This window comes from Hyperolius riggenbachi, chromosome 3, assembly GCF_040937935.1.
Source record: "Hyperolius riggenbachi isolate aHypRig1 chromosome 3, aHypRig1.pri, whole genome shotgun sequence".
Classification (NCBI taxonomy): Eukaryota; Metazoa; Chordata; class Amphibia; order Anura; family Hyperoliidae; genus Hyperolius; species Hyperolius riggenbachi.
The window spans coordinates 44,280,529-44,302,380 of NC_090648.1; the positions used below are offsets into that span (position 1 = coordinate 44,280,529).

The 21,852-nt window shown below is 43.8% G+C and overlaps 1 protein-coding gene across 3 annotated transcripts in view; it reads left to right on the plus strand.

The window, feature by feature from the left end:
- The window catches only part of GAL3ST4 (galactose-3-O-sulfotransferase 4), a 62,626-nt gene that overhangs the window by 30,799 nt on the left and 9,975 nt on the right, over positions 1 to 21,852 (plus strand). For all 3 annotated transcript variants that reach the window (XR_011030141.1, XM_068274061.1, XM_068274060.1), the window contains exon 3: positions 18,322 to 18,616. Coding sequence is in view for 2 of the 3 variants with exons in the window: in XM_068274061.1 (XP_068130162.1) it covers positions 18,322 to 18,616 (295 nt within the window). In the remaining variant the exon portion in view is untranslated. The remainder of the gene's footprint in view (positions 1 to 18,321; positions 18,617 to 21,852) is intronic.

The window sequence follows — 21,852 nt, forward strand, 5'->3', positions numbered from 1 at the left end:
AGAGTTCAAAAAGTCATTATTTCTTTGTGTGGGAGCTACCTCACACCGACATATAAACAAAAGTGGGGACACCGAGAGCCCAATATAGTGTAGTAAGCAAAACAATGGGTTGGAATTGAAAAGTATATAGTGTATATACTCACAAAAGTGGGTTACCTCCTAGGTAACCACTGTACAGGCAAGTGAGGAGATTAGACCTGTCCTCACTCAGGATTAAAAGTCGCTCTCTGTAGATCAGGAAAAAAAGAGATGGGGAACGACCCCTCCACCAGGGGTGGATATTGGTAATATAAGAGTGAACAGAGGCGCCAGCAGGATAAAAGGTACTGAAAAGTTTAAAATTCCTCAGGAGGTGGTGGTGGACTCGTCTCCTTGAAGTAGACAAGATACTGCCAGCTTTTTAACAACAGGTTTATTTATATACTCCAGACAACCATGCAACGCGTTTCGCTGGTATATTCCCACTTCCTCAGGCAATAACAAATAGGAGTACACACTGAAAAGACAGAGATAAATAAAGTGTCCTCAGAGTAATGTACATATTGTTGAGTGGTATTTTTACATTAATTGATATCGTCTATTGAAATGTATGGGCGGGGGGTGGTGAGGTGTGGATGGGGAGGAAGTGTGAGGAGAGAAATAAATAGAATTTAAGCCCTTAAATTGAAAATAAGAATATGAGACTCCAGAAAAGGTATATTTATCATGACTATTGCTCTTACAATTCATTGTCAAATAAGTTTACTTTCACTTCAGGTTTGCTTTAAGGCCAATGTTGGAAGAAATCCTTTAATGGGGTGGAGAAGCCAAATAGGTATGTGGAGAACATACAAGCTCAAGACTGAGTTTCGGTCTTGTGACCACAGTTCTGCAAGGCATGAATTGGGAGGGGGGGGGGGGAATAGAGTTATACATTACCTGCGATATAGGTCCTCTCCACTTCCTATCCAGTTTGCAAGTGGCGTGCAGCCAGCCAATCACCATGCGGCCTCCGTCCCATGTCATTATCAGAGGGCTTATCTAATAAAGAGGGGATGGGACACTGCAGGTTCACTCTTAAAGTGGATCCGAAATAAACTTTTACTCATTGCATAATTGTGTTCCTTACATATAGTTTATAGGGCATTCCTCAAGCCAAATATTTTTTTTTTGTTTTTAATACTCTTATTCCCTATAAACTAAACAAGCCTCGCCCACAGCTCATAGTGCCTTGGCACTCCATGTAGCAAGGGCTTATGGGAGCTCAGTCTGGGCAGGAGGAGGAGGAGGTTACTAGCCAGAGATTTCAGAGGCAGAGGGGAGGAGGGAGCAGGAGAGGAGAGTGAGCTGAGAGGTGGAGATATAGAGCAGCTTGCCTGTGTGTAATGTGACAAAAAAAACATGGCTGCCCTCATTGTATCACAGCAATAATTAAACTGTAACAATCGGTGTAACTCAGAGAGGATCTGATTATCGGTGATCTGCAGTATCACCGAGAATACAGATATATACCCGATTATTGATGATCTGCAGTATCACCGATAATCAGATATATCTCTAACCTCTGGACACCTGAGTAATAAGAGTGTTTGGTGCAACAGTAATACTTTGAGGAGAGCACCCGTAAAGAGGGTGCAAGGCAGTAAAGGGTACTGCCCAAAGAACAGGTTCCTTCCACTGGCCTGAGGCTCCCCAAGGGGAGGAGTCAGGCTGAGAGTGGGAAGGACTAGAGTGTGAGTGACACCAATAGAGGGATGTCACTAACAGACTGTGAACTATCTCTTAACGAGAGAGATAGCTCTCGAGGTCGGACAGGCCAGATCGGCAACACACGGACAGATCAGATATAGAGACAGGAGACAGACACAGAATCCTAAGGCAAGCAGGGTTTGGCAACAGAGTATCAGATATAGCGAAGTACCAAATCAGAGATCAGGAGAGTGGTCAGGAAAGCAAAAGGTCATAACAAATAATCAACAATGCCTAGTCTTAGGTGTGAGCTCCGTACATCCACACCCTGGAACTAGTCTGAATAAAACTAGATGGTAAAGCTATTTCCTAGTCTTGGGTGTGAGCTCCGTAGTCATCAACACCCTGGAACTAGTCTGAATAATAACACAGATAATACACAGTATTCCTAGTCTTGAATGTGAGCTCCGTAGTCATCAACACCCTGGAACTAGTCTGGAGAATAACACAGATGATACACAGTATTCCTAATCTTGGGTGTGAGCTCCTTGGTCATCAACACCCTGGAACTGGTCTAGAGAATAACACAGATGATACACTGTATTCCTAGTCTTGGGTGTGAGCTCCTTGGTCATCAACACCCTGGAACTGGTCTAGAGAATAACACAGATTCTGACAAAAAGGTCTGAGTGCTTCCACGTAGTGATCGCAACGGCAGACACCAGAGAAATGACCAGCACCCAGTATATATACCAAAGCGCTCTCCAGCGCCTCCCCTAAGTACTGGACCAATGGGAACTGATAGAATTGTCAGCTGACCGGCTTGGTCAGCTGACACCCTTCTGGCTGTCATAAAAGCTCTGCCTCTCAGTGCGCGTCCTTCTGAACCTGTGTGGACTATCAGTCCCAGCCACACCAAACATGTGTTGTTATGCATCCGCTGTGCTGGACGCGGAACCAGCTGCACCGCTATCAGAGCATGCGGCGGTTTCTCCGCGTTCAGCCATACTGACAGATGTAGGCTTATGCGTGCAAACCGCCGCGTTAGACGCGGAATCAGCCGCCTTGCTCTGAGCACCCGCGGCGGCTTTTCCGCGTTTTCTCACATAAACGTGAAACTGTGGAAGCTGTTTGCAGCTTGATTTGCTGTGTAAACTATCTAAACTTTAGATAAGATATATAGACAAGTTACGTGTCATAGTAGGTTTTTCATCTTGGATCTGCTTTAACGGCAAGTCCTCTCAGTTCCCAAAAAAAAAACACCTATTTGTATGCATCTAACTTGGCATACCATCATACAAGTTGGGTGCATTTGTTTTTAGCTTTTAACCCTTTAGCAGTCAAATTTATTTAGAGGCTTGCAAGTGCTCCAGGCCTTTTTTTTTGCTAATAATTAGTACTTCTGTACTGTGTATTTATGGCCACGTGTCACTAGGGGCAGTGTGGTACAATATCAGAGGACTTCTGCTTCCAGTCTCTATATCCTCTGCTAGCAGAGAGACATCAAAGCATTCCAAGAATTTACAGTGCAAAGAGTTCAACCGACTGAGGGCAAAAGCAGGGCACTTATCTCAAATGAGATAACTTTATTAAAGCTGCTAAAACGTTCTTTGTTACAGCTGATATAAATCCTGCAATAAATCTACCGCGTGTCTGCTTCCTGCTTTACATTTGCATAATTACTATGCAGTTACTGAAGTCATGTAAGTCTATGGTAATTCACGTGTATTCAAAAAACCCACTGCAGTTATTTGCGTTGCGCATGCACGGAAGCATATTTTAGCAATGCGCTTACGTGCACGTCGTTGATTGGCCAACTGGAAGTGGGCGTCTCTTCCTGCTTGGCTGGATGCCAGACGGGGATTACCGCATACTGCCGCGGTAATCCCGGAAGGTCTGTCTTTGGCGGTGTGATGTGGCCCCCGGGCCAAACTGCACCGCTAACGCCAATCTGCAGTGTGATGCCGGCCTTAGGCTTTAGCAGGTCACAACCATTGCCGGGACAGTCTATGTGTCGCTCATACCTTGCATGTGGACTGCCTTGAAATAATATTGACTTTACCATCAATAGGTGGTTATTCATTACATTATGAGGTTTCACAGCGTTTTTTATAGTCTCTTTTTGGGCAATGAGCCAGATTATAGGAGGGTTTCAGCCTTTCAGCTATTGATGTCTAGGTGCTGTGCTATTGTCACATGAGTCGTTGTTTGCTTTTGTGTATCTTTACTGAGGGATTAGAATGAAGAATAGTTTTTTAAATCACAGTGCAGTATGGTAGTTCCTTTGTGCAGGAAAGAGCCAGCTCCCATTTTTGTTTAGTATGCTGTCATTTTGTGGACAGTGTACTGGTTAAGGGCTCTGCCTTTGACATGGGAGACCAGGATTCGAATCCTGGCTAGGTCAAGTACCTATTCAGTAAGGAGTTCAAGGCAAGACTCCCTAACACTGCAGGGTGGCCTCTTGAGCGCGTCCCAGTGGCTGCAGCTCTTGAGCGCTTTGAGTTACGACAGGAGAAAAGCGCTATATAAATGTTCAGATTATTGTTATTATTATTATTATTTTCATTTGAATTTTTATGCAGACAGACTTTAAGCAGTATTGTAGTATAGTCGTTCATTGGAAAGCATTCTCGCCTTGCAGCGCTGGGTTCCTTATTTGTATTCCCAGCCAGGGCTCTATCTGCATGGAATTTGTATTTTCTCCCTGTGTCTGTGTGGGTTTCCTCTGGGCACTTCGGTTTCCTCCCACATCCCCAATACATACAGATAAGTTAGTACTATTTACGCTGTGATTGGGCCCCGGGATAAGAGAGCTTGCCTTGCGCCACTAATTACCTAATCGCTAGGTAAGCTATTAAACTAATGATCACCTCTACATAGGTACCCATTGAAATAGCGGTAATGAGTAGAAATTTGGGCGCCGCAGCATAGATAGCCAGGGATAGGTTCCCCAATATAGGTAGCCAAGTATAGGTGTCTCCAGTACAGGTAGCCAGGTATAGGTGTCCCCAATATAGGTAGTTGGGTATAGGTTCCCCCAGTATAGGCAACCAATTATAGGTGCCCAAGCATAGGTAGCTAGGTATAGGTGCCTCCAGTATAGGTAGCTAGGTATAGGTGCCACTAGTATAGGTAGCCAGGTATATGTGCCCACAGTATAGGTATAGGTGTCCCCAATATAGCTAGCCAGGTATAGATTCCCCAATATAGGTAGCCAGGTATAGGTTCCCCAGTACAGGTAGCCAGGTATAGGGGGCCCCAGTGTAGGTAAACAGGTATAGGTGTCCCCAATATAGGTAGCCAGGTATAGGTTCCCCCAGTATAGGTAGCCAATTATAGGTGCCCGAGCATAGGTAGCTAGGTATAGGTGCCTTCAGTATGTTAGCGAGGTATAGGTGTCCCCAGTATAGGAAGTCAGGTAACTGTTCCCCCAATATACTGTTGGTCGCTAGGTATAGGTGCCACCAGTACAGGTAGCCTGGTAGAGGTTCCCCAGTATAGTTAGGCTGGAGGTGGGAGCGGCAGCCACACACAGCCACAGGGAAGGCTCTCTCTACTGCTAGAGGGCAGGGCTACGGACTTAAGCCGGACATCGGGAGACCCCGTGAGTATAACTAACTTTATTCACAGGTACAAATTGCCATCAGAAGCACCAATCAAAGCCAATAGCAATCGCAAAATGCCTAGGAATCTCTGCACACAGCGCTGCAGCAATTCCTAGTGTGGCCCAGGCCTGACTGTGTATTTTATCAAGTGAACATGTTCCAACTTCCAGTATTTGTGATGTTTTCAAACTACACATAAATTATAAGTATTTATACTTGTGTCTCTGGGTGTCCTGATTGGACAGTGTGTTGTTGAACTTTTCATGTATCCATGCTCCCCATTATTGTATGTTTTTGTGCATTGTACAGCGCTAGGGAAGATGTTGGTGCTAAATAATGAAAAAAAAGAAATAATGATGTAAAAATAATCCCGAAGCCTAGCTGAGACATTTGCAGTGGGTGGGCCGGAGGTCATGTAGCTGTTATTTGGTACCTTGCTAGTTTCTGGCAGGAGGATGGCATAGGCCCGTTCCCCCGGGGGCTCATGTAATGTGTTTCCCAAAAGATGGGCCAGACGTTGCATTTTTCCCATAGCTCGGGGCCAGTCATCCAGATGTGAACATGCAGGAACACTTCCAGGAATGTATCCGGGGCAGGCGGGTCACCCAATTGGAGGGACAAGAATGGCGCAGGAATTTGTCTTGAAACTAATATTGCCTGCGGTGCGTGACTGTTTATGCAGCTGATGAGATCCTTCAAGAGACTGCGTACTTCTACTTAAAGTAACTCTGTAGTGAGTGGGAAACAGAGGCTGCCATATTTGTGTCCTTGTAAATAATGGCTGGTGCACACAAGCATTAATCGCTGTGCTTGCGGCAGTCATGGCGTTTGTCGCTCAAGCACTGTCCATTCAAAGGGTGGAGGCGCTTTTTAACCAACGGTTCAGGCTTTTCCTTATGGCGTAAACGCCAGGCTTGATTTTATCCTCTTATCCTGGATACTACATGTAGTGTCCAGGATTGGCTGCGTTCGCCGCTTCCGTGTTCCCCTAGAGGGCTCAAAAAAGCAATGCGATGTGTGGGGCTGATTATTATTATTTAGCATTTATATAGCACCGACATATTACACAGCACTGTACAGAGTATATTGGTCTCAATTCACTAAGCTTATCTCCTGTCTTTAAAGGGGCACTACAGCAAAAAACTGTAAACTGTAAAATATGTGCAAACATACACAAATAAGAAGTAAATTTTTTTCCAGAGTAAACTGAGCCATAAATTACTTTTCTCCTATGTTGCTGTCACTTACAGTAAGTAGTAGAAATCTGACAGAAGTGACAGGTTGTGGACTAGTCCATCTCTTTGTAGGGGATTCTCAGGGATGTATTTATTTTCAAAAGCACTTAGTGAATGGCAGTTGCTCTGTCCAACTGCCAAAAAACTTTGTAGGAAGCAGGGAAGCTGGCCAGCATTATTGTTTAAATCCTTTTTAGGGAATATCTTTATAAAGAACTAAAGCCTTGCTGGGAATCCCCTATGAAGAGATGGACTAGTCCAAAACCTGTCACTTCGGTCAGATTTCTACTACTTACTGTAAGTGACAGCAACATAGGAGAAAAGTAATTTATGGCTCATTTTACTCTGGAAAAAAATGTACTTCTTATTTGTATATGTTTGCACATATTTTACAGTTTTTTGCTGTAGTGCCCCTTTAAAGACAGGAGATAAGCTTAGTGAATTGAGGCCAATATACTCTGTACAGTGCTGTGTAATTAAAATTTTACAGTTTTTCGCTGTAGTGCCCCTTTAATAAAGTTTCTAGAGTGATCACCATGGTGATAAGGCATGTAGTATTCAGGAAACCTCTTCATAGGGGCTTCTCAGCAAGGCTTTTATTCTTTATAAAGATATTCCTGAAAAAGGATTTAAAGAGGAACTCCAGTGAAAATAATGTAGTAAAAAAGTGCTTCATTTTTTATCATAATTATGTATAAATAATTTAGTCAGTGTTTGCTCATTGTAAAATCTTTCCTCTCCCCGATTTACATTCTGACATTTATTACATGGTGACATTTTTACTGTGGGCAGGTTATGTAGCTGCTCCTAGCTGTTTTGGCTGTTAGAGACAGCTGTAAACAGCTAATTCCTGTCTGTGAACCTTGTTACATTGTAACAAACTGCCAAAAGTACCGCGGTACTCAGAGCTTCTTGTGGGAGGGGTTTCAGCACAAAATCAGTCATACAGCGCCCCCTGATGGTCTGTTTGTGAAAATCATTATATTTCTCATGTAAGAGGGGGTATCAGCTACTGATTGGGATGAAGTTCAATTCTAGGTTGGAGTTTCTCTTTAAACAATAATGCTGGCCAGCTTCCCTGCTCACTACAGTTTTTTGGCAGTTGGACAGAGCAACTGCCATTCACTAAGTGCTTTTGAAAATAAATATATCCCTGAGAATCCCCTATAAAGAGATGGACTAGTCCAAAACCTGTCACTTCTGTCAGATTTCTATTACCTACTGTAAGTGACAGCAACATAGGAGAAAAGTAATTTATGGCTTAGTTTACTCTGGAAAAAATGTACTTCTTATTTGTATATGTTTGCACATATTTTAAATTTTACAGTTTTTAGCTGTAGTGCCCCTTTAATTTACCTCCTCTGTAGTTAATTTACCTCCTCTGTATTTATTTTCACACGCAGTTAATAAACAGCCTGTCTTTAACTCTGGAGTTATTTTAAGGATTGAAGAGTTAACTTAAAGACAGAAGAGTTAACTTTAGGTTTGCCTGAGGTAAAATGTTTCCTGAATACAACATGCCTCATCACCATGGTGACAGCTCTACAAACGTTATTAAAGACAGGAGATAAGCTTAGTGAATTGAGGCCAAGATAACTCTCTCACTGCCTGGTGGTAAGTTTTCTCTTGCCTTATTATCGCCAGCGTGATCTTAGTGAATTGAGGCCATTGGCCTCAATTCACTAAGCTTATCTCCTGTCTTTAATAACTCTTCTAGAGTTGTTACCATGGTTATAAGGCATGTAGTATTCAGGAAACATTTTACCTCAGGCAAACCTAAAGTTAACTCTTCTGTCTTTAAGTTAACTCTTTAATCCTTAAAATAACTCCAGAGTTAAAGACAGGCTGTTCATTAACTGCATGTGAAAATAACTACAGAGGAGGTAACTTAACTACAGAGGAGGTAACGTAAGGAATGAAGAGATAAGATAACTCTCACTTGCCTTATTATCTCCAGCATGATCTTAGTGAATTGAAGCCATTGTCTTGTCACTAACTGTCCCTCAGTGGGGCTCACAATCTAATCTCTACCATAGTCATAGTCATATGTCTATATCATGTAGTGCATGTATGGTCTAGGGACAATTTTGGGAGAAGCCAATTAACTTATCTGTATGTTTTTGGGATGTGGGAGGAAACCGGAGTGCTCGGAGGAAACCCACACCGACACCAAGAGAGCATACAAACTCCTTGCAGATGTTAACCTGGCTGGGATTCAAACCGGGGACCCGGCGTTGCAAGGCGAGAGCGCTAACCACTACACCACCGTGCTGCCCTGTCAGGGACTGATGCCAAATGCATTGCTGCTGGGTTGCAGAAAAGCATTTAGCGCCAGCTAAACGTGACGCCGCCTAAAGCCCGTGTGAACCAGGGATGCTCATTTGGATTTTGCGGATAATTTTGGCCCAATCACAGAACTCGGAAGCATTGGACCAATCAGAGAATGTAGAGATAACTCAGAAGTATTTTTGGCCAATCAGGTAATGGAAAAAATGACCCCCGAAGAAAGGCTGGAGGAAGCCCCAGGTAAGTAGATCGAGGGGGTAGGATAAATAGCCTGATGACTCTTTTAAAGATTTTAAAACAGAGGATTAAATCAGTAATGTCACTTTATTGCATTGTTGATCGCAGCTTCTTTTTCAAAGCAAACCTGTCATTTTCAAAAGAGAGACTTTCAGATACTTACCACGGTAGAGGGAAGCATACAGACTCTGAAAGTTTGTGGCTTCCATCTGTGAATGAGCGCGGCCGCACTGGGACACCTTGCGCCTGCGCAGTAACATGGAGCAGCTTGGGCTTGGCTTTTTCCGTGCTATCGCGCAGGTGTGAGCCCTTGTAGATGAGGTGGGGGGGGAGGCAGAGCTGGATCAGTGGAGGCGAGGGGGGGGGGGGGCAGACTCTGGATTATCCAGAGGATTCCCTCTACTGTGCTTTGGAAGCCTTCAAGGTGTCCCGAAGGTGTGGCTTTTCATTGGTGTGACTTAGACCCTACTGACCAGAAAGATTAGCAGAGTTGCCAGGCAGCTGGTATTGTTTAACAGGGAATAAATATGGCAGCTTCCATAGGTCTCGCACCTCAGCTTCCTTTTAAGCCTTGCAGAAAGGTGAGGGTTTCTGCAGTCTCGTGGCAACAGTACTCCAAACAGTAGTCATCTTCCCGAAGTTACAAAAAAAAAAAAAGCACTCTGAGGCTACTGCCAGTTATAGAGATTTTTAACTGGATTCAAATTGAAATGAAGAGATTATTTTTAGCATTCTATGGAATAAAAAAGGGACTTGAGCGAGGATCACTAATGTACATATATGGCAATGTTTGTAACAAAACTAGAACTTCCCTACAGAAATAACATCATTGAGATGCTCGTCTGCTCTGTTTTCAATCTTAATACTTTGAATTAAAATACCAGAAACTGTAACAAAAAAAAAAAAAGAGCCCCTCTAGTCATCATAACTTCCACCCCCCAATACTATATAAAGAGTAGAGACTTCCGCTGGTCCCCATATGGCTGGGCACATGCTGGGCACAATCTCAGCTGCTTTGCAACGAATGCAAATATCACACATGCAATGTATTGCTATGGCCTGCCCACCATTCCAGAATATGTTTTGCATTGGTTTGTTTCCGTATTTGCAGTGCAATGAGAAAACTGTCTGGGTTCAGCTGTTTTCCACGTGCTTCGAATTCAATGTATTTGAGGCCTGGTGCACACCAAAAACCGCTAGCAGATCCGCAAAATGCTAGCAGATTTTGAAACGCTTTTTCTTCTTTTTCTGTAGCGTTTCAGCTAGCATTTTGCGGTTTTGTAAAGCGTTTTTGGTGTAGTAGATTTCATATATTGTTACAGTAAAGCTGTTACTGACCAGCTTCTGTAACAAAAACCGCCTGGCAAACCGCTCTGAAGTGCCGTTTTTCAGAGCGGTTTGCGTTTTTCCTATACTTAACATTGAGGCAGATCCAAAATCTGCAGCAGCCCGGGAGTATGCGTTTCTGCAAAACGCCTCCCGCTCTGGTGTGCACCACCCCATTGAAATACATTACCCAAGCGGATCCGCAGCCGCAAGCAGATCGCAAACCGCTCTGGTGTGCACTAGGCCACAGACCTTTTTCCAAGCTACAGGCTAGGAACACACCTAGCAGAAACGCTAGCATTGCGGAAAATGCAGCGATTTTGCCGCTAATGGAAGTCTATGGGCCACATGAAAAAACGCATATAAAAACCGCATATTTGTTTTGTATGTGTTTTCAAACATGTGTTTTTAAAAACGCTGTTTTTTTTTGTTGCATTATTTTCAAAAACACATCAAAAACACATCAAAAACACCCATAATGAAAGTCAATGTGAACGCAATGTATTACGTTTGGTATGTGTTTTTCATGTGTTTTTATATGCGGTTTTTAAATAAAAAATTGTTTTCTGATGTATTTCCGCTTCCTGTTGTCTTCCTAGTGATTTCCATAAAACGCACTGAAAACGCATACAAAACGCCTATACGTTTTGTATATGCAAACGCAGAAAAACGCACGCAAAACACTTGAAAAAAGCGTACGCAGGAAAAAACTCTAACGCACACAAAAAAAACCCGAACACGACCTAAAACTCAATTTTTCATGCACAGCCATCTGTGCACCCAGCCAAACACTGCCACGCAAACGCAGTGAGAAAATTCATTCTGGCAGCTCAAATGTGCTCCCTACCTGAAGCCTGGTACACATTTTTTAATTATGATTGGCCAATCACTGATCAATTTTACCTCCTCCATGTGGTATGACACCACCCAATTCCAACTATAAAACACTTTCATAGCAGAAAATGGCTTCTGAGAGCAAGAGATAAAAGGGGGATTTCTTATCAGTGAGGGTCACACTGTTGTCACTTCCTGTCTGAGTCAGGACTGATATTTAACTCTTTCAGGCAGAGAAAGAAAAAAAGAAACACAGCCTAGTTATTAGTGTGCTTGGCACTGTACATACACATGTCTATCTCATCATGTCACATGTCATGTCAAAGCAAACCTGTCTGGTTGAACTCGATGGACATATGTCTTTTTTCAACCCAAATAACTATGAAGCGACAATAAACTGATGAGATAATGAATTGTATGTGTAGTACAGCTAAGGCCACATACACACATCAGACCATAGTCTTTTGAAAATGAAAGATCACAGACCAATCTTACCACCCTTCCTGTAGTATGAGAGCCATACTACACAGTCTTTTCTATGGAGCTGAACTCCACATCAGAAAAAAATCTTTGCAAGATGCTGCACACACAGATGCTGTACAGACACAAAAGATCAGTATCTGCAAAAGATCTGTTCCTGCCAAAAATCCATTCCTGCAAATTGCAATGATAGTCTATAAGATCTGCAGATCATCATACACACATGAATTAACTGACATTCATCTGCAGATCAGATCCACCAGGATGGATTTTCAGATCTGCAGATCTGCAGATGAATGTCAGTTAAATCATGTGTGTATGATGATCTGCAGATCTCATAGACTATCATTGCAATTTGCAGGAATGGATTTTTGGCAGGAACAGATCTTTTGCAGATACTGATCTTTTGTGTCTGTACAGCATCTGTGTGTGCAGCATCTTGCAATGATTTTTTTCTGATGGGGAGTTCAGCTCCATAGAAAAGACTGTGTAGAGTATGGCTCTCATACTACATGAAGGGTGGTAAGATTGGTCTGTGATCTTTCATTTTCCAAAGACTATGGTCTGATGTCTGTATGTGGCCTAAGACAAAGAACATTAGCAGCAAATAAGAGTCTAATATTGTTTCCCAGCAGAGGAAGAGTTAAAAACTTGAGTTGTTATCTATGCAAAAGAGCTTCTCTGAGGTATTCGACCCAATTGGTGGGATACAATCCTGTGTTCTGAAGAGCTCTTTCACACTAGAGCCCTTTTCCTGCGTTTTAACGCAAAGTTAACCAAGTCCATAGACTTTCATTTCACCTTTCACACCCAACGCTGCAATTCGGTACGTTGCGGTTCGACGCACCCGGGAGCGTTGAACCGCCAGGAGCCGGCATTTTCCCATCAGGTTCAATGAATAGCTACCGCCGCTGATTGCTACGCACCGCAGATTCCAGATGATACGCCGCAGCTATTAAATGCGTGCAGGAAACGGCTCCGGCACGCGTTGTCTAATGTGAAAGAGGCCGAAGCACTCAAACAGCCAAGAAACAGTGAGAGACAGCTTGAGATAAGGTTTTACTGTGGGTAAATTCAAAGGGTCATTTCTTCTGCTTTGTTTTATAGTTAAAAATACAGAGTGTGGTTTGTAAACTGCAAATATGACAGTATGATGCAATGTTATATAAAAAAAAAAAGCTATAGAACTGAAAATAAAAATATGAGACTGTTTTCTTTGCTGCTAATGTTCTATTCATTATCCGTACTACACATACATTCATTATATCATAAGGTTTTTTACACTTCAGGTTTTGCTTTAAAGGACAACTGAAGAGAGGTATATGGAGGCTGCCATGTTTATTTCCTTTTAAGCAATACCAGATGCCTGGCAGCCCTGCTGATCCTCTGCCTCTAATACTATTAGCCATAGACCCCGAACAAGCATGCAGCAGATCAGGTGTTTCAGACTTTTAGGCTAGTTACACACCAGGACGTTGCATTTAGGGGATGTTATAGGGCACATAACGTGCCCCTAACCCAACGCCTGGTGCTCTCTGGTGTGGACGTCGGAGTGAGCCGCATTGTGCAGCTCACTCTGGCGTCCGTGATGCCGTGATGCGCACTCTTGGACGCATGCGGCATCAAGCGGTCCCGCCCGGCCAATCGCTGCACACAGCGGCCGCACCAGGAAGTAAACACTGCACGTCACTGAGTGCAGTGAATATTAATTAGCCATGTGCCCGGCCGCTCTCCCCTCCTCCCCAACATGACTGAGCCTGTGCAAACAGTCTAACGCGGCTTAGCCGCATAGAACGCACAGCATGCAGCACTTTGCTGCGTTACAATGTAACGCAACGTGGGCAGTGTGAACAGCCCACTTGTGTTACATTGCTGTGCGTTGGGGGAGCGTTACAGGCTGCACTAACGTGCGCCTGTAACGTCCCTGTGTGCAAGAAGCCTAAAGTCAGATCTGACAAGACTAGCTGCATGCTTGTTTCTGGTGTTATTCAGATACTACTGCAGAGAAATAGACCAGCAGGACTGCCAGGCAACTGGTATTGATTAAAGGGAAATAAATATGGAAACCTCCGTATACCTCTTACTTCAGTTCCCCTTTAATTAAATGCTTCCCAGCAGGCTAATCTGAGGTAATGTAAATGAGGGTGTGAGAACTCAGGGCTGGATGATTTGGCTCCAGGCTGGGGGTGTAATACTGCTGCTAGCAGCTGCTCTCCTCACAGCACTCCCTTCCTCTCAGGGCTTCTTCTCGCTGATTTCTTACAGCTCTAGCCAAATACTAGAGAAATGTAAATTGCATTGTTCTCAATGAAGCCGGCTCGCACTGCAAGCTTGGCACTGCTTGAGGCTGGGTTGACATATGACATAGCGTCAAAAAGTAGCATTTTAGGAAAGTGCGTTTGCGTTTTTCTAATGTGTTTTTTACTGTGTGTTTTGCGTTTGTGTTTTTTTTTTTCATGCAGATGCGTTTTTCATGCGTTTAGTTGTGTTTGCAGTTTGCTAATACAAAGCGCTTATGCGATTTGGATGCGTTTTTAAATTTAAATATATGCAAATCACTAGGAAGACAACAGGAAGCGGTAACATGTCAGAAATCTTTATTTTTTAATGAAAAATGCATTAAAAAAACACAAGCAAAACGTAGTGCATTTGCGTTACCACAGACGTTCATTATGTGCATTTTGGCAGCCAGCCTGCATAATATGCAACACTACCAATGTTTGTGGAACGCAGCTTCTTCTGCGTCCCATAGACTAACATTGCAGAAAATAATGCAGCGTCTTACGCTATGCTAGGGCTTCTGCTATGTGTGCACCCGGCCGCTGGGATTTTGGTGGAGCAGGGCAGGCCTGTAAAAGTGGGTATCCTGAATAGTTCACTGCATTATGCTATGCAGTATGTTGCTACAGTTCCTCTTTAACCACTTCAGCCTTCAGTCGTTTTCACTTTATGCATCCGAGCAATGTTCACCTCCCATTGATTAGCCTATAACTTTATCACTACTTATCACAATGAACTGATCTAAATCTTGTTTTTTCCGCCACCAATTAGGCTTTCTTTGGGGGGTACATTTTGATAAGAGCTACTTTACTGTAAATGCATTTTAACAGGAAGAATAAGAAAAAAAACTGAAAAAATTCATTATTTCTCAGTTTTTGCCCATTATAGTTTTAAAATAATACATGCCTCCATAATTAAAACTGATATATTGTATTTACCCATTTGTCACGGTTATTACACTGTTTAAATTATGTCCCTATCACAATGTATGGCGACAATATTTTATTTGGAAATAAAAGTGCATTTTTTCCGTTTTGCATCCATCACTATTTACAAGCTTATAATTTTAAAAAAATATAAATATTTCATATTTACATTGATATTTAAAAAGTTTAGACCCTTAGGTAAATATTTACATTTTTTTGTTTTTTTTATTGTAATGTTTTTTTTGTTTTTTTTATTAAACATTTTATGTGGGTATTTTTGGGAGGGTGGGATGTAAATTGTAATTTTTAAATGTAAATATATGTGTATTTTATTATTTTTTTACATTTAGGAGTAGTTTTACTTTTTGTCCACAAGATGGCAGTGTGTTTGTCCACAAGATGAGTTTGTTTACGTGACGTCACTCTAAGCGTAACATATACGCTTAGAGAGAGACGCATGGGGAAGCTAGAGCCAGAAAAAGCGAAGCTTTCGAGAGAAGCTGTCGCTTTTTCTGCGGGGGAGAGGAATCAGTGATCGGGTACCATAGCCCGATTCACTGATTGCCTGGCTAACGAACCGCGGGTCGCGAGCGCGCATGCACGCGCGCGATTGGCCGCGGGAGCGCACATGGCCTGCTGGACGTAAGTTTTACATCCAGGAAGGTTAATTGGTTAACCTCCTCAGCGGTAAGCCCGAGCTGAGATCGGGCTAAGCCACCGCTGAGGATTTCTCAGCCCCTGGTGGGCCGATTTGCACGCTTTTTGCTTTGTTACATGCAGCTAGCACTTTGCTAGCTGCGTGTACAAGCCGATTGCTGCCACTCCGAACCGATTTGCCGCAAACCGCCGTGTTAGAGGCCCCCCCCGAGAACCCTTGTGCAGCCTGGCCAATCACCGCCAGGCTGCGCTAAGGGGTGGATCGGGACTCCCCCAGACGCCATGACGTGGGTGACGTCATCCCGATCAGCCAAACAGAAAATCTGTTTCTGAACGGGATTTCCTGTCAGCGCTGATTGCCGGAGGCGATCGGAAGGGGTGGGGGGATGCCGCTGCACAGCGGCTATCATGTAGATAGCGCTAGGCTAGCTACATGATTTAAAAAAAATAAAATTTAAAAAAAACTGCTGCGCCGCCATCCTGGCGGTTTTAAAAGACCGCCAGGGAGGTTAAAGGCTAATAACCCCAGCTGTTTCCAGTCTAAATTTCAAGTTGTTTCCATAGTTACATGGTTAGTTTGGTTAAAAAAAGACATCCTTCCATTAAAGTGTACCTGAGATGTCCCAATCTAAAGATTTTATACTCACCTCAAGCTCCCTCCTGGCCCATGAGCACCGATGCGCCCCTCGCCGTCCTCCGGAGTGCCTCAGTTCGCATAGTATCGGTCCCGGTACTTCTGCTCAGTCTCACCAGTTGGCTTTTCTGCGCATGTGCGGCCCCTCAGCGCATGTGCAGAAGAGCCAACTGACGCAAGCCTTCGTCAGGGGCTTAAATCCAGTTTGCTATGTATCAGGTATTATATGTATCATAGTCTAGGGCCAATTTAGGGGAAGCCAATTAACTTATCTGTATGTTTTTTGGGGATGTGAGCGGAAACCCACACAGACACAGGGAGAACATACAAACTCCATACAGATGGTGCCCTGGCTGGGATTCAGACCGCCGGGGAGCCAGCGCTGCAAGGTGAAGGCGAGAGTGCTATGCTACGTACACACATGCGACAACGATCGTTCGTTGAGAACGACGAACGAGCTTTTAATTGATGAAAGAACGACCTGAGTAAAGTTAGTTTTTAAATGTGTGTAACGATCTGAACGTTAGAACAAACGTTACATCAGGTAACTAGTCGGTGGTTCGTTTTTTGTAACGATCGTCGTTGGTAAAGATCGGGGAACGATCGTTACAAACGACTATAGTCGCATGTGTGTACGCACCTCTAGTCACTATGCCACATGCTACAACATTGGCTCTGGAGGAGGAAGGGAACATAACTGAAGCATTAGTTATGGAGGGTCCATACTTCCTGTGTTACATGAGGAAAGCTCACACCTCACCTTACCCCCCGCAGGTGTCTGTAGCCGGCTGCACATATTTATACTGATCCTGGAAATGAGTTGATTGAGTCACCAAGTCATCCCTAAACATAGACGTGAAGATGGTAGACGCTGATATTCTAAACAGGTTGTAATTAATGTTATTGAACAAGACTAATTTGCTGCCCCGCCCGCTATTAGCCACCCCGGGGAGAAGCTCATGTCAGACGACTCTCGGCAAAGGGCAGCTGAGGTAAACTGAACTATTATCACTGCAAACACCACTGCGGCATGAGGCTACAGTAGCCTGGACAACCATTTTTAATTATGTCACAGTAATATTGTGGATTTGTGTTATACATCACGTGAAATTAGGGAAATACAGTACGTAATTTTCCCATTTTCCTGTACAGTTTAAATCGGTTTTTCATTTTGCGTAACATTGTAAAAAAAAAAAAAAGTTATTTTATTCTTTATGTTATATTCACTACAGTTCCCTTTGTATGTTGGTCAGATCCAAGGCCGGATATGTTGTGCCTCCCCTTTCTTGTGTCACAGGGCCCCTCCCATTCCATGTGCAGCCCCATGTGTATCATGCATTTAGTGTAACCCCTTTCTTTCATGATCACCTCTCTTGGGCATCAGTTTCCCTTTTTCATGTATTGCTCCCCATTTTTTCATGTTCATGTTCTGGTCCCCACCCTCTGTAGGCTGCCCAAACCCCGGGCCTTGAAGGCCTCTCCAGAAATCCAGCCCTGGTCAGATCTGTTGAAGATCAGGTATAATGGTCTACTGTTGAAGATCAAGTATAATGGTCTACTGTCGAAGATCAGGTATAATGGTCTACTGTTGAAGATCAGGTATAATGGTCTACTGTTGAAGATCAGGTATAATGGTCTACTGTCGAAGATCAGGTATAATGGTCTACTGTCGAAGATCAGGTATAATGGTCTACTGTCGAAGATCAGGTATAATGGTCTACTGTCGAAGATCAGGTATAATGGTCTACTGTCGAAGATCAGGTATAATGGTCTACTGTCGAAGATCAGGTATAATGGTCTACTGTCGAAGATCAGGTATAATGGTCTACTGTCGAAGATCAGGTATAATGGTCTACTGTCGAAGATCAGGTATAATGGTCTACTGTTGAAGATCAGGTATAATGGTCTACTGTTGAAGATCAGGTATAATGGTCTACTGTTGAAGATCAGGTATAATGGTCTACTGTTGAAGATCAGGTATAATGGTCTACTGTTGAAGATCAGGTATAATGGTCTACTGTTGAAGATCAGGTATAATGGTCTACTGTTGAAGATCAGGTATAATGGTCTACTGTTGAAGATCAGATATAATGGTCTACTGTTGAAGATCAGGTATAATGGTCTGCTGTAATCGTTCTTCTGCTTCTCTTCAGGTCCCCTCAGAGCTCCGCCCTGCGGCTGTTATCTCCTGAGCCGCCATCTTTCCATCGGACCTGCCAGCCCAAGAGGCACATTGTGTTCCTGAAGACTCACAAGACGGCGGGGAGCACCATCCTGAACCTCCTGCATCGGTACGGGGACACGCACGCCCTGATCTTCGCCTTGCCTTTCAAGTATCAGTTCAACTACCCCAACCTCTTCCACTCTCGCCGAGTGAAAGGCTTCAACTCGCCAGACAGGCCGCCCTATGATATTCTGTGCCACCACATGCGCTTCAACCGCCCAGAGGTAACCGAGCGCCACCTGCTGTATTCTAGGATGTGCATCACTAGGTGTGACGGCCCTCAGCAGCCAATCAGAATTCAGCCAGTGCTAACTGAACTCAATGCCCAACTGCAGCCAGGAGTATCTCCCCCACCCTGTGCAGGCAATTAGTCTGCAGACAACAAGTAGAGATGGGTAACCAAATGCTATTAATGATGGAGCAGAGTGTTGTGTATACGCAGAGAGGCACCCAGTTTAAACAGTTAGAACTTTTTACTGAAGAAAAGCATGCAGAGATAAGTCATACACCACCATCCGGTAATGCGGCTTATTCAAAACAGAGAAGAAGGGCTCAGACACACTATAAGTGCTTTTCAGAGCGTATTTGGGGCCCTCAGAGCTTTCTGAGAGCTTTTTAAAAAAACGCTCCCATTGACTTACATTAAAATTACGGTAAAATGTTACCAAGATCACAATTTTACAGCGTTTTAATGTAAGTCAATGGGATCGTTTCTTAAAAAGCTCTCAGAAAGCTCCGGAGGCCAAAATGCGCTCAGAAAAGCGCTTATAGTGTGTCTGAGCCCTAACACAGAGGGAATATAGGAAATCACAATACCATAGAGATCATCACCACATTTTACAGACAGTGACATCTTGTGGTTGGTTTAAGATACTGCAGTTTAACAAATAATGCTGCTACCACCAACAATTAATTCCAGTCCTCTTGCAAGTTGTGGGCAGCTTCAGACTGGACCAATCAAACACACTTCTGCTCATTTTGATTGTCCCAATTCCAAGCAGCACATGATGTGCTTGAAAAGTGCTTGCAAGACAGAATTATTAGCATCTTATTGGACAACTCCATACATATAGCGATTTTGGCGGCCGATTGATCAAGAGACAGATCTCTCTCTGATCCAATTTGATGGGGGAGGGATCTGTTGGCCGCCATAATTCCGCCGATTCCCGATTGATTTCAACATGAAATATTTCAGGATGGGAATTGGCCTTGTGACACCGCCACGCCACCCGCGGCCGCTCTCCCCCTAATGTTTTATGCCCTGCCCAGTGCCCGTGCAGTTGTACTTTACCTGTCCGCCGTCCGCGCTGAGTGTCCACATTATACTTCTGCATTACGCCCCCACGTGGGCCCCAATGCGGAAACAGGGCAAGGACACTCAACACGGAATGCGGACAGGTAAAGTATAACTTCACCTGGCGGTCTATTAAAAACCGTCAGGGGGCAGCGCAGCAGTTTTTTAATTTTTTTTTTAATCATGTAGTGAGCCCAGGGCTCGCTACATGATAGCCGCTGTGCAGCGGCATCCCCCCACCCGCTTTGATCGCCTCTAGCGATCTGCAATCAGGAAATCCCGTTCAAAGAACGGGATTTCCTGGAAGGCTTCCCCCGTCGCCATGTCATCGACGTCGTGACGTCATTGGGAGTCCCGATCCACCCCTCAGTGCTGCCTGGCACTGATTGGCCAGGCAGCGCACGGGGTCTGGGGGGGCGGCGGCTAACCGGAGTGCACACGCAGCTAGCAAACTGCTAACTGCGTGTTGCAAAAAAAAATTATGCAAATCGGCCCAGCAGGGCCTGAGATAACCTCCTGGTTACCGCCAGGAAGGTTAAGCGTGTCGGGCCAGGATTTTCCAGCATGTCCGTTTGATACATGTGACCAATTAGGACCCGAAATTGGTTGAAATTGTCCCTGCACCGGGCATTTGCTGCAGCTCTGCAGACCTTCTCAGAGAACTATGTCTGTTCCTCTATTCCATGCCCCATGATGAGGCGAAGTCCAGTAGTGCATAGCTCTGACTAGGGATGCTCATACGAATTGAAACTTATGCATTTGCGATTACAAATTTACAATTGGAAAAAGAGATTTACCGCAAGTCTGTACGTTCAGCCCAATCACAGAACTCAGAAGCATTGGACCAATCAGAGAATGCAACATTTCCCACAAAAATCTGATTCCCGTGGTAATTTTAAACCAATCACAAGTTCCCATTTTTCCGAGTCATGATTTTTTTTGTCATTTTTTGCTCTCTAATGCAAACAATGACAAATAAAATACTCCACGGAAATTGGAAAACCGGAAATAAAAAAAAAAGAAAATCTGAATTTCCGCAGAATTGGAAATGGGCAATGCCGATCATCCTTAGCTTTGACAACCTGCTTTTGACTCCTTCATCGGGACCGCTTTAAATTTGTTGTGAACATATTTTTTGAAACAGCATTTTTAGCTGCTGAAGCCTCACTTGATAATATTATTTGGCAAGGTTTGAACGCTTTGTTTACTAACCTATCAGAGCATATTTAGATCTGACCTCAGAGTTGAACTTTAAGAAGAAAACTTTAAAGAACATACAGAGTAAATGATGTAAGATTATAGAATCAGGTCTTTTCTTACAACAACAACAACAAAAACAAATAACATTTGTAAAGCGCTTTTCTCCCGTGGGACTCAAAGCGCATAAGCATGGCTCAGACCATCGTGGTACAGAGGAAGAAATTTTATAAGTCTGGAAATGCCAGGCTAAACAGGTAGCTTTTCAGTCTGGATTTGAATAGCTCCAGGGATGGTGCTGTCTTTACTGGGTGTGGTAGGGAGTTCCAGAGAGTAGGGGCAGCATGGCAGAAGGCTCTATCTCCAGATTTTTTGAGGTGCACTCTGGGAGTGACCAAGTTTACAGAACTTGCTGATCTGAGGTTGTGAGAGGTGTGGTGCAGCTTTAGCAAGTCCTTCATGTATCCAGGGCCCAGACTGTGCAGGGATTTGAATGTCAGCAGTCCAATCTTGAAGAGTATTCTTCATTCTACTGGTAGCCAGTGCAGTGAGCGAAGGATCGGTGTAATGTGACAGTGGCGAGGCTGGTTTGTTAGCAATCTGGCAGCAGAATTCTGCACTAATTGCAGGCGACGCAGGTCCTTTTTGGGGAGGCCAACATAAAGGGCATTGCAGTAGTCCAGTCGTGATGTGATGAAGGCGTGGACTAGGGTTGGAAGATCCTCTGGGGGAATCAGATGTTTAATCTTTGCAATGTTCTTCAGATGAAAGAAGGAGGATTTAACTACAGATGAAATTTGGTTTCTGAAACTCAATTCCCCATCGATAAGTACGCCAAGGCTGCGCACAAGGTTGGAGCTGTTTATGTCTGAATTCCCAATCCTGATAGGTGTTGCTTTAGGATAGAGCTGTTTTGATGGCGGGCACTGGCCTTGGACAAACAGGACCTCAGTTTTGTCAGCATTCAGT